At 38.0% G+C, this 12126-nt stretch overlaps 1 protein-coding gene across 1 annotated transcript in view; it reads right to left on the bottom strand.

Annotated features, from left to right (window-relative positions):
* Window positions 1-3101: 3101 nt before the first annotated feature.
* mysm1 (Myb-like, SWIRM and MPN domains 1) overlaps window positions 3102-12126 on the bottom strand; it is a 122290-nt gene continuing 113265 nt past the window's right edge. Inside the window, exon 20 of the mRNA XM_059984320.1 lies at window positions 3102-8658. Within this exon, the coding sequence (XP_059840303.1) occupies window positions 8494-8658 (165 nt within the window). The 3' untranslated portion in view covers window positions 3102-8493. The remainder of the gene's footprint in view (window positions 8659-12126) is intronic.

Raw genomic sequence — 12126 nt, 5'->3', positions numbered from 1 at the left:
CCTGAATGGAAGTGCTGAAGGAGGTGAATGGGCTGATGTAATACTTTGGCCACTTGCAGGAATGTGACAAGAGGGAGTTTAGTGGGGAGGGATGAGTAGGCAAGGGAATCAGGGAGGGAGTGTAAAGTGGAGAGAGGGGGATGTAATGATATGTTTGGTGGTGGGATTCCTCTGAAGATGGCAGGTTGTGGAGAATGATGTGTTGGATGCAGCTGCAGGGTTAAGTGCTGGGAGAGAGAATAGCAGAGATGGACAAATGGACAAGGGAATCATTTGCAGGGTTAAGTGCTGGGAGAGATTAGTAGGAACCCAATTCACTTAACTTTAGATCAGCTAATGACACCAATGATTGGAGCATTTTCCCTTCATGTCAGTTGTCTTCAGTTGAACATGGACTCTGGAATAGCAACTTCATACCACTTCTGGAATTCAACTCTTTGGTCCACGTTTGCGATGTGTCACAATGGTTGAGCAATCCAGCTTCCAAAAAAAAAGGCACTGCATTGAGGGAGTGGGAACAGCTCCACAGAACATCTTAGGGTGACAGCATTCCTGATGGTGGAAAGGCACTCTGCCAGCCTGCCAGTCATTCTCAGGATCCTGTCCCAGGTCCTACTGTAGCCCACACTGCCAGCACGGATTGCTGCTCCACAGAATAAAATGTCTATAATAGATCCCTCTTCAACAACCTATTGTTATCTCCAACACGACCTACCGTCTCCTATACTGAAAGTCTGTAGTGTTCCACCAGCCATGTTGCAGCTGCTGTGTAGCAAGGCATACTGTAATCAGTCTAAGCCCCTGGATGCACACCCACTTCTGGCCAGAAATGGAGGCAGAAAATGTACTGTGCAAGACAGACCTGAAACTGACAATGATCAATTTGCATATCCGCTTAAGCGCAATATTGGCACAAGATATTCTGCAGACATTAGAAGTTTGAGCAACATATACAAAATGCTGGCAGAACTCAATGAGTCAGGCCACATCTACGGAGGAAAACTGTCAATGTTTCAGGCCGAGACCCTTCAGCAGGACTAGAAAGGAAGGGGGACAAAGATAGAATAAGGTGGTGAGGGGAGGGGGGAGAAGTACAAGCTGGTTGCTGACAGGTGATAGGTGATATCAGGGATCAGGAAGATGGGTGGGTGGGAGAAGGGGATGATGTAAGAAGCTGGGAAGTGATAGGTAGAAGAGATACATAAACAGCTGAAGGAGGAAGAATCTAATAGGAGAGTGGAATAACGGGAAGGAGATGATAGGCCCGTCCCCTCACCTGGTCTCACCTATCACCTTTCAGATGGTACTCTTCCCCTCCCCCCAACGTTATTCTGCCTTCTGTCCCCTTCCTTTACAGTCCAGATGAAAATTCTCATCCCAAAATGTTGACTGTTCATTTCCTTCTATTGATACTGACTGAGCTTGAGTTCCTCCAGTATTTTGTGTATGTTGTCCAATGCAAGATTGTTTGACTCTAATGTAGTGAAATTAGACCACTGCACCAAATGCTACCAAAAATATAGAAACATAGAACACCTACAGCGCAATACAGGCCCTTCGGCCCACATGTCCCTACCTTAGAAATTACTGGGCTTACCTATAGCCCTCTATTTTACTAACCTCATGTACATATCTAAAAGTCTCTTAAAGATCATTGCCAACAGCTCATTCCACACACTCACCATTCTCTGAGTAAAAAACTTAGTCCTGACATCTCCTCCGTACCTACTCCCCAGCACCTTAAACCTGTGTCCTTCTGTGGCAACCATTTCAGCCCTGGGAAAAAACCTCTGACTATCAACATGATCAATGCCTCTCATCATCTTATACACCTTTATCAGGTCACCCCTCATACTGTGTCGCTCAAGGAGAAAAGGCCGAGTTCACTCAAACTATTCTCATAAACCATGCTCTCCAATCCAGGCAACATCCTTATAAGTTTCCTCTGCACCCTTTCTATGGCTTCCACATCCTTCCTGTAGTGAGATGACCAGAACTGAGCACAGTACTCCAAGTGGGGTCTGACCAGGGTCCTATATACACTTTTTGAATTTAGTTAGCAAGTAGGACTAATAGAAAAGGCAAAATGTACTCCTGTATACAGGATCAGTTTTCAATGTAAGTGTAGAGCTGCAAAGGGAATTATACAAAATTTTATAAAAGCAAGAGTGCCTCGCTCCAGAGGCACTCTGTATTAAATAGAAATCCTCTCTTCAACTAGAAAGCCAAGTTCAGGCTCATGACTTTGCAGGTGCTGTATATTCCTCTTTCTTTCCTCCAGTCTTTCTTTAGCTTTGATACTGTACAATATGTTTTCTTATTTAATTACAAGAAAGCAAAGGGATTGATTACAAAGAACACAAGAATACAAAGAATCCTTTGGCAATTTGTGATAAAGATGCTTAATGGTGTGCAAAGTTGCTGCGTAAGTTCCACTTGTTACTGAAAACGTCATCTTGCACCTACTTAACTACTCCTGGGTTTCATCTGATTTGGTATATACATATTAACTGGTTATTAAATTCACTATATACTGGCAATTAATAAACAAGTACTGTACACTTTCAATGTAGTGATATTTGTTAGTAATTGCCAATTAACTTCTTCTACTCAGAAATAAATAATTCAAGTATGGAGTCCTGTTTTCCTTTACTGGAAAGAAGTCAGCTTTTACTCTACCTGATTTAACATGGAACTCATCCATTGCCTTTCTCTTCCCAATGTTTATTTTTCAATCCCTATCTTTAACGAGTTAAGAAATCTTCCATTATTCATGAAGGTCCCAGTTGTCATTGTGAGTTCACAATCCTACTATCTCAAAACATTTTTTTTAGATAAAATTTCAACAATTCAAAATTTTGCAAAGTCCTGGTGCAGCAAACTTTCAGCACAGCATGTTACGCTAAAGATTAATTGTATTAAGAAAACTTAATTTAACCAGTTTAACAATTATCAAAAATTTTAAAAAATCCCATATTTTGTTTTTACCGATACAAATATTCACATCAGAGATAATACTGTATATACAGACAACAAACTTTGCTTATTGGCAGTAAGTGTAGCTTGATACAATATATAAACCAAAGAGGTAGAATACAACATTCTGTACAAAATTGATTTATTAATACTGTAGTTTAACATTTTAAGTCTTCAGTTCTTTAATTACAACATAAAACTGCAACAAGCAAGATTAAACAATCCTTCCTAAGGAGCAGTGCACAAACATGATCACATATGCTGTATATACTTTTGATTTCAATCTCACAAATGGTCAAATATTTTAACTATGAAAAATACAGACATTGTTCTAGAAAAATATGTACAGTATGCTACCATGCAGTAATATTGTCAATACATTCATTGTACTTTGATTTTAACTAAAACTATTCATTGCAACTTAACCAAATGAGAAAATGAAAGGTAAGAGACGAATGTCGAGTATCCATGAACCATATAATTTGAAGCATAGGAACAAATAATAAATTGCAGCTGATGGTCCAACTTGATTTACCATCACCTATTTTCGGAGCAACTCTCCAAAATTATTGCCTTGAGTTAAAAGAAAATCAGTTCAAGATGTCTCAAAACTTTGGGATCTTTCAACCTGCACTGGCTCAAGCTATAACCAAATATCTTCCAAGTAGCTCACTTAATGTCATCGGCAAAGGTATTGAAATACTGATGTCTTGTTTTGTGAATTGTTATATCTTTATACATCCCTTTTCTTGTTTTGGACTTGGAGAATACTAGTACATAATTCTCATGAAGGCACCAAGAACCTGGGATTGTGCCAGAGTGGTTTTGAGCATTGTTAAACATCAGTAAGCTATTTAAAATTGTTGAATTATCCCATAGTAGTATTTTGGGTTATCTCAGAGTGCCCTCAATTTAAATATGCAGCATATACAAAATGGTTTCAAGAGATCAGAAGAACTGGGGATTTTAAGAATTTAACACAATCAAGTTTCTGAAGTTAAATGATAAGTGCAAACCTTGAATTCCTTATGTGGCTTTTGATCTGTGAAATCATGCTGCATTATGCAAAATAATCACAAAAATTATTTTTATTGTTTATTCAAAAGATGTAAAGATGTAAATAAGGTTGAAAGAGTACAGAGAAAATTTACAAGGATGTTGCTCGGACTGGAGGACCGGAGTTGTAAGGAAAGATTGAATAGGTTAGGACTATATTCCTTGAAATGTAAAAGACTTGGGGTGGGGGGGGGTGGAGATTTGTTAGAGGCATACACAGTTATAAGGGGTTAATATAGCGTAAATGCAAGCAGGCTTTTTCACTGAGGTTGGGTGGGACTACAATCAGAGTTACATGGGTTAAGAATAAAAGATGAAAAGTTTAAAGGGAACATGAGGGGAGACTTCATCATTCAGAGGATTGTGAGAGTGTGGAACGAGCTGCAAGTGCAACAGGTGCATGCAAGCTTAATTTCAAATTTGAAGAGAAGTTTTGATAGGCACATGGATGGTAGGGGTATGGAGGACTATGGTCCTGGTGCAGGTCTACAGGAAGAGGTAGTTTAAATGGTTTGGTACGGGCTAGATGGGCTGAAGGGACAGTTTCTGTGTTGCACCTTTCAATAAACAGAGCCTGTTTTACTTCAATTCCTTGTGAATCAAATGGAAACAAAGCTGCTTCTTTCAACATCTGTGGAAATTAGTCTGATTTTTTTAATGTTGCAAAATGCACCTGTCACAAACTAATTCACTTTTATATTTCCCATACAATTTTGATTTGAATTGTTTACATTATATAAGCAATATGAATATAAATTCCATCATTTTTAAACTGGCAAAATTTATACATTTACACATCATAAAAAAGTTTGATAAAGTACATTATCACTAACATAAAAAGTCAATCTTTTATTTCTTTGAGCAGTCCAAGTCCATCAGCGAGAGATACAATGAACTTCCTTTCAGTTTCCAACACAAACACACTGCAAACCTGGGAAAAGAGCTGGATTTTTAAAAAAAAAACCACCAAAAATGTTGGTTCCTTATGTTACTGGGAGGAAAATGTGGACTCTTATAAAAATTATGACTTCCACACTGTCTTAATGAAGCTACTGATGCACAAATAGAACTGAAGACTTTTACTGTTGAAAATTTCTGTGTTCTTGGATCCTCAGATTAGCATATTTTTAAAGGTTAGTAAATTCATTGTGAAGATAAAATAAAATGTTTGGAGCAATGGATGACAGAATCATTTGTTGATTAAGATGACCTCTTATAAAGTTTTATTCTGAAAAATTATATTAATTTGTTTATTAGCATTATATGTTGCTGGATGTTCCAATCAAAACACTGAAGACATTCCATGCTCACCAATAAACTGCACCAAAAAAAAAAAAAAATGCAGTTTTCTTTAGATTTTAGAAGAAGCTTGGAGAAGATCTAATCTTTATACACACGACATTTTTGTTGTACAGAAACAATGGACTGCAGTATTGGAATCAGAAGCAATGACCTGCTGCAGGAACTAAGTAGCTCAAGCAACATTAAAGGGGGTAGGAGGTGGGGAAGGAATTGCTGAAGGTACAGCTATCACGACTGTACACAAATTGTTCTAGCTGCAACAAAGTGCATTTGCTCACTCCAGTCATCTTTGTTATATAAAATGTCATGATTTCTTAATTTAGAAGAACAGTCCAAGTTACATAGAAACATAGAAAACATACAGCACAATACAGGCCCTTCTGCCCACAATGTTGTGCAAAACATGTATTTACTTAGAAATTACCTAGGGTTCCCCATAGCCCTCTATTTTTCTAAGCTCCATGTACCTATCCAGGATTCTCTTAAAAGACCCTGGATAGATTTCTATACAAGATGGCTAAATGAAGACCCACCACCATGGTTCTCATGCCAAAAATATAATTAAACAGGTAACGAATGTGAAGAATTTTCTCTCACATGACCTAAAATAAACAGGGAATTGTCAACTTGCTGATTCTAAAGCGTGCTTCCAAGTTATAATAATTCATACTGATTCCAGTAATCAAAGGGATTTCCTAATGAAGCAGTAATAAATAACAGGATCATAAAATGCAATCTCTAAATCAATTGTTTAGAAGTTACATTATCTTTAATTTACATTGTGGTTGCTTCTTTGAAGGCAGCAGATGTCTGTGTTAACAACTGGTATGCATAGGAAACACTGCCATCAGACAACTTGATTAACAACTGTGACAGAATTACTACGGCTATACCAAGAAAATACACTACTAGTTTATGTGATACCCACTGATGATGAATTTATCTGCCTCATAAAGCAGTTACCTCCACCAGGATTATTAAAGGTGCATCCAACACCATGGGACACCTAAAATATTCTTAAATTTCCAGGGAACACTCTCTCCGCCATTGCAAACACTAATACAATGTTATATACAATATGTAATATTTTACCTGGTGAAAGGGGTTTTGATTATTTTGCAATAAATGGTTTCAACTGAGTTTATCAATAAATTGTTAATCCAAGCAGAGACTAACCACCTGACTTTGGTATCAAACACCTTCTATGCAGCCTGCCATATTTATTATTTCAACTGTTACTTCCTTCTTAACCCTGGAACTCCGAATATCCTTTGACATTACTGGAAATAGTATTCTCCTTTCTTTTTAAAGCACAGAAGTAGGAGGAAAATAAAAAGCATCATGACTTTTTATGGTTTTAGGGAAACAGATAGGAAAGATGATCAGTTCTGAATAAGCATTTAACTGCCACTTCAGATCAGTATATAAATAATGAAATAAAATTTGCACTTCTGCTCACAGTCCAGATTTCAGGAACAGGAGTCCACATGTCACTGTATTAGCTAAAACCTGAGGCTTATAAGCCAGATGTCACATATCATATTTCAAAACAATACCTTTGGTCTGGCATTGCAAGAGAAAATGATGCTGTTTAGAGCATACCAGAGAAACTCTGAATGCAAGATTGCTGCACAGAAACTTTTTGGAAATGCTCCTTAAACTCTTTATAAACACGAGTGAATTTGCAGATGCTGGAAGTCCAGGGTGACAAATACAGCAGGGCAGCATCTATGGAAAGAATAAACAGTCGATGTTTCAAGTCCTGATGAAGGGTCTAGGCTGGAAACGTTGAATATTTATTATTTTCTATAGATACTATCTGATCTGCTGTTCCTCCAGAATTTTATATGTGTTACTGTTAAATTCTTCATTCCTTTTAAAATAATTTAGGTGTCCTAGGTGTCTAGGTGTCCTTGTTCATCAGTCACTGAAAGTAAGGATGCAGGTACACCAGGCAGTGAAGAAAACTAATGTTGGCCTTCATAACAAGTGGAGTTGAGTATAGCAGCGAAAAGGTCCTTCTGCAGGTGTTCAGGGCCCTGGTGAGACCACACCTGGAGTATTGTGTTCAGTTTTGGTCTCCAAATTTGAGGAAGGACATTCTTGTTATTGAGGGAGTGCAGTGTAGGTTCACGAGGTTGATTCCCGGGATGGCGGAACTGTCATATGTTGAAAGATTGGAGCGACTGGGTTTGTACACACTGGAATTTAGAAGGCTGAGAGGGGACCTGATTGAAACATATAAGATTATTAAGGGATTGGACACGCTAGAGGCAGGAAACATGTTCCCGATGTTGGGGGCGTCCAGAACCAGAGGCCACAGTTTAAGAATAAGGGGTAGGCCATTTAGAACAGAGTTCAGGAAAAAAATTTTCACCCAGAGAGTTGTGGATCTATGGAATGCTCTGCCTCAGAAGGCAGTGGAGGCCAATTCTCTGGATGCTTTCAAGAAAGAGTTAGATAGGGCTCTTAAAGATAGCGGAGTCAAGGGATATGGGGAGAAAGCAAGAACGGGGTACTGATTGTGGATGATCAGCCATGATCACATTGAATGGCGGTGCTGGCTCGAAGGGCTGAATGGCCTACTCCTGCACCTATTGTCTATTGTCTATAAATGCAGCCTTACTTGTGCCACCAAGATCATTGTTGAAACCTCAGTTACAGTAACTATGATGTTCTACTTAACAAAAATGGAAGGCCACGCTCAACTGCAAAATATGAAAGTTGGTGAAATCTGAGAAGACAAAAGACACCTTTGATGTAGATTTTCTTGCTTGGATCCCAGGCTCCAGTAACTATCCAGAAGCAGTGAAAACAGTTTTAAATTGTAGCACCTGCTGTTTCTATTTGAATTTCTTTTCAACAGCCCCATAAACAACTTAAATTGCTGTAATAATACTCCAGTACAGCAGGAAAAACTGCATGCTTTTTAAAATGTTAAAGAAATTCTTAGTAGGTAATCTTCAAAAAACTGCTGTATCTCAGGGAAAAATCATGGACTTCCTCTGTTATTTATTTTCCTTTACAAACAAGCCAAATTGTACTAAATATTCCACTGGCTCTCTCACTACAACATTGGGCCATCTTTCTAAAAATGCCATTAGATTTTTGAAAGTGAAATATCATACACTAATATCGTACAAATACATGCAGAAGGAATTAATTACTGGATTCTACTGGAAGCTCAGCAATAGTTTCAAATTTACTGCTCCTGTTGTCAACAGTATAACCTGAAAGGAACAAATCTTCAATCTGGGCCAGAAACTCTTCAGTGACTGCAGTATTCCACTGATTTTCCAATGTTTTCCGCATGGATTCAAGCAGCTGCAGTACAAGAGAAGTTAAAAATATATTTACACATTTTTCAGTAATTTAGCTAATATAGTGTTAATTATGTTCTAAATAGTAAATTATTCCAATACATAAGAGGGTGTTCACTATTACAAGAAAAACTTTTAGCTTTATATTTTCTTTAAGAATTATGATCATCTCAAGATATCACCAAATAAAATTTGATATCCAGACTGAGAAGCGATCTTTATGGAGCATCTTAAATGGAAGAAGACAGGTGAAGAATCTAAGGGAACTATGTTCCCTCTAAGCTGTGCGCACGTGCGCACGCACATACATTTCTCAACCAGCGCACAAAGGAAATTAATGTGCGCACAAAAGGTTAGTTACCTAAAATAATGTAGTAATTAATAATTATACTTATTGAAAATAATCTTTTAGCTAGATGTTTCTGTTAACTAGTTAGTCAGGTTTTCAAATACCACAATGCACGTCACTAATTTACGTCACCTCACCTTTCCTGTTCCAGTTTGTACAGCTGCATCACGGTGGCAGCCATCTTTGGCGGACAGTGTTCATATCGTAAAGTTTACAAAGATCTGTTTCAAATCCTGTAGATAGCTTACTGAAATGTTTACTGAAAAAATATTGATTCACTATGTCGAATTCAAAAGAAGCAAAGGGCGTGAAGCGCAAAAGAACTGCAAATTTGTTTAAAGTTGAATGGCTTAACAAAATAGAAACCGCTACACCGAAAACGTCACAGTAGATATAAGTTTGTGTTCACTTTTATAGTCTTTGTGTTCATTTAGAAGAAAGTTTTCTTGAAGATGAGGTACAAGAATGGTCAGCTTTTGATTTCTCCGTAATTGCAGATTGTGACTTCACATTTGTCGATGAACAAGTTAATGCCTTATGTCTAAAATATCATGATTTTCTAGCTGAACATACTGTAATAGTTACACAATTTGATGATTTCAAATTTTCCGTGCAAGTAAAAATTAAATCCAATCTGATTTCAAACTTTGCTCAAATGGTGGCACTTGTACTTCAAAATGAATTTTACGACCTTGCACAGTTGATGGACATTGGGGGAACCTTTCTTTCATCTAGTGTGGACTGTGAACAAGGTTTTAGCCTAATAAATCAACTCAAAAACAAGCTGAGAAACCGTTTAGGTGAATATCATTTGGATATGTTAATGAGAATCAAAAGCTATCAATTGGATGGAAGTTCTATTAGCCTAGATAGAGTTTACAAAGAATGGGTAAATGCCAAAGACAGGAGAGAGAAAAAATAACTGAGTGACTTAAATATGTATGTTATATTGTTGTTATTCTGTGCAGTTTTATGTCAAATATTTTGTAAACCTACATAATCTGTGCCACTTGTGCTTTCAGTGCGCACATATTTTTGTCATGGGAAAAAAATTTGCACAACCTAAGATTTTTGCACACACTGACTACTAAAGGTTAGAGGGAACATTGCAAGGGACTGCATTCTAAAGTTTAAGGCCAAAGCAACTGAAAGCATTATCATCACTACTGGAGTGACTGAATTCAAGAGGGGAATAAGAGAGCAGATAACTGATAGTCTTAGGGTTAGAGGAAATTATAGTCAGCGAAAAGTGATACAATGGAGAAATTTGAAAATAACTTAAAAAGTTGATACATTGCTTAACTGTGAGTTACTATTGGTCAGTGTAAATTGACACATAAATAGCAGAATTTTGCTTGGCCTCATCTTTTAAGAAGGAAGAATGAGAGAGAGAGAGTATTAAGGATCAGTCTTTGGCAAACACCAAGGCAAAATCTAAGAGTAGGAAAAGTAGACAATGGAAGTTACTCTTTGCTATGATTAAATTACTAAGAAAGGAATAAAGTGACTGTGATCCTCTTCAGCTGAATGATAGTCGAGCAGACTCACATTAGAAAAGCATGACTTGGTCAGCCCTGTAAAAAGATGCAGATAAGCAAAGAAGGACTGATCACATATCCAAAGTGAGACAAAATTTCATTGCTGATTTCAATGCTATTGCACGATTGAAACACGATGGTGAAGAAAGGGCACTTGTTTGTAAGAATGAAAGGATCAATGGTTTGGTTTTTGAAGAGAGATACAGCGATGTTAGAACCATGGGAAAAGTCATTGACATTGGTGCAACTCAAACTACCTGCGTCTCAATATCACCAAGACCAAGGAGATGGTGGTGGACTTTAGGAGACCTAGGCCTCATATGGAGCCAGTGATCATTAATGGAGAATGTGTGGAGCAGGTTAAGACATACAAGTATCTGGGAGTGCAGTTAGACGAGAAGCTAGACTGGACTGCCAACACAGATGCCCTGTGCAGGAAAGCACAGAGTCGACTGTACTTCCTCAGAAGGCTGGCGTCATTCAATGTTTGTAGTGAGATGCTGATGATGTTCTATCAGTCAGTTGTGGAGAGTGCCCTCTTCTTTGTGGTGGCGTGCTGGGGAGGCAGCATTAAGAAGAGGGACGCCTCACGTCTTAATAAGCTGGTAAGGAAGGCGGGTTCTGTCGTGGGCACAGAACTGGAGAGTATGACATCGGTGGCAGAGCGGAGGGCGCTGAGTAGGCTACGGTCAATCATGGAAAACCCTGAACATCCTCTGCACAGCACCATCCAGAGACAGAGAAGCAGCTTCAGCAGCAGGTTGCTGTCAATGCAATGCTCCTCAGACAGGATGAAGAGATCATTACTCCCCAATGCCATTCAGCTCTACAATTCAACCACCAGGGGCAAGACATGTTAAAGTGCCGGGGTTAGGACTGAGCTTAAGTTACCACTCAATGCACTTTAGTAAACTATTTAAGAACTTTTTAAAAGCTATTTATTAATGCTTTTTGGGAGGGTGATTTTAGATGCATATCATATTTATACTGAGTTAAATACTGTATGTAATTAGTTTTGCTACAATAAGTGTATGGGACACTGGAAAAATGTTGAATTTCCCCTTGGGGATGAATAAAGTATCTATCTATCTATCTAGTTGATAGGCTAGTAAAAATTATAGTCTCTAGGGAGACCCACTTAACCAGATTTCCAACTTAATAAGTGATGAATGTCTTCAAATTTCCACAGCCACATATAGTTGATCCTAATCCAAGGGCTCATCGGCATGAAATTAGCCTAGTTTTAAGCCTCTATGTATCATGAAGGTCACCTCTGGCCTTCAGGGGGTTGCTAACACTCCACTTTTCTCATCCTGTCAGCAAATCTTTGGCAGACACACAGCTTTAAAAAGCAGTCTCTTTGGCCTTTATCTTAAAAAAAATGTGCAAACATCTCTGATTGTAACAATGGTTAGTAAAGTGCAAAACAGAAACATTAAAATACAATAGAATAAATAGGTGCTGTGCCCCATTAAATACATATTTTCCAGGTATAAGATGTTATACTTTTAAATTTCAGGCACAGTTCTACCCCCCCATCTATACAACAATATTGTAGATAAAACAGCTTTAGCATTCTGTTTTT

The sequence above is a fragment of the Hypanus sabinus genome, chromosome 11, assembly GCF_030144855.1.
Source record: "Hypanus sabinus isolate sHypSab1 chromosome 11, sHypSab1.hap1, whole genome shotgun sequence".
Classification (NCBI taxonomy): Eukaryota; Metazoa; Chordata; class Chondrichthyes; order Myliobatiformes; family Dasyatidae; genus Hypanus; species Hypanus sabinus.
Note: the sequence above shows the minus strand (reverse complement) of the source record. Positions and strands in the feature narration are given on the sequence as shown.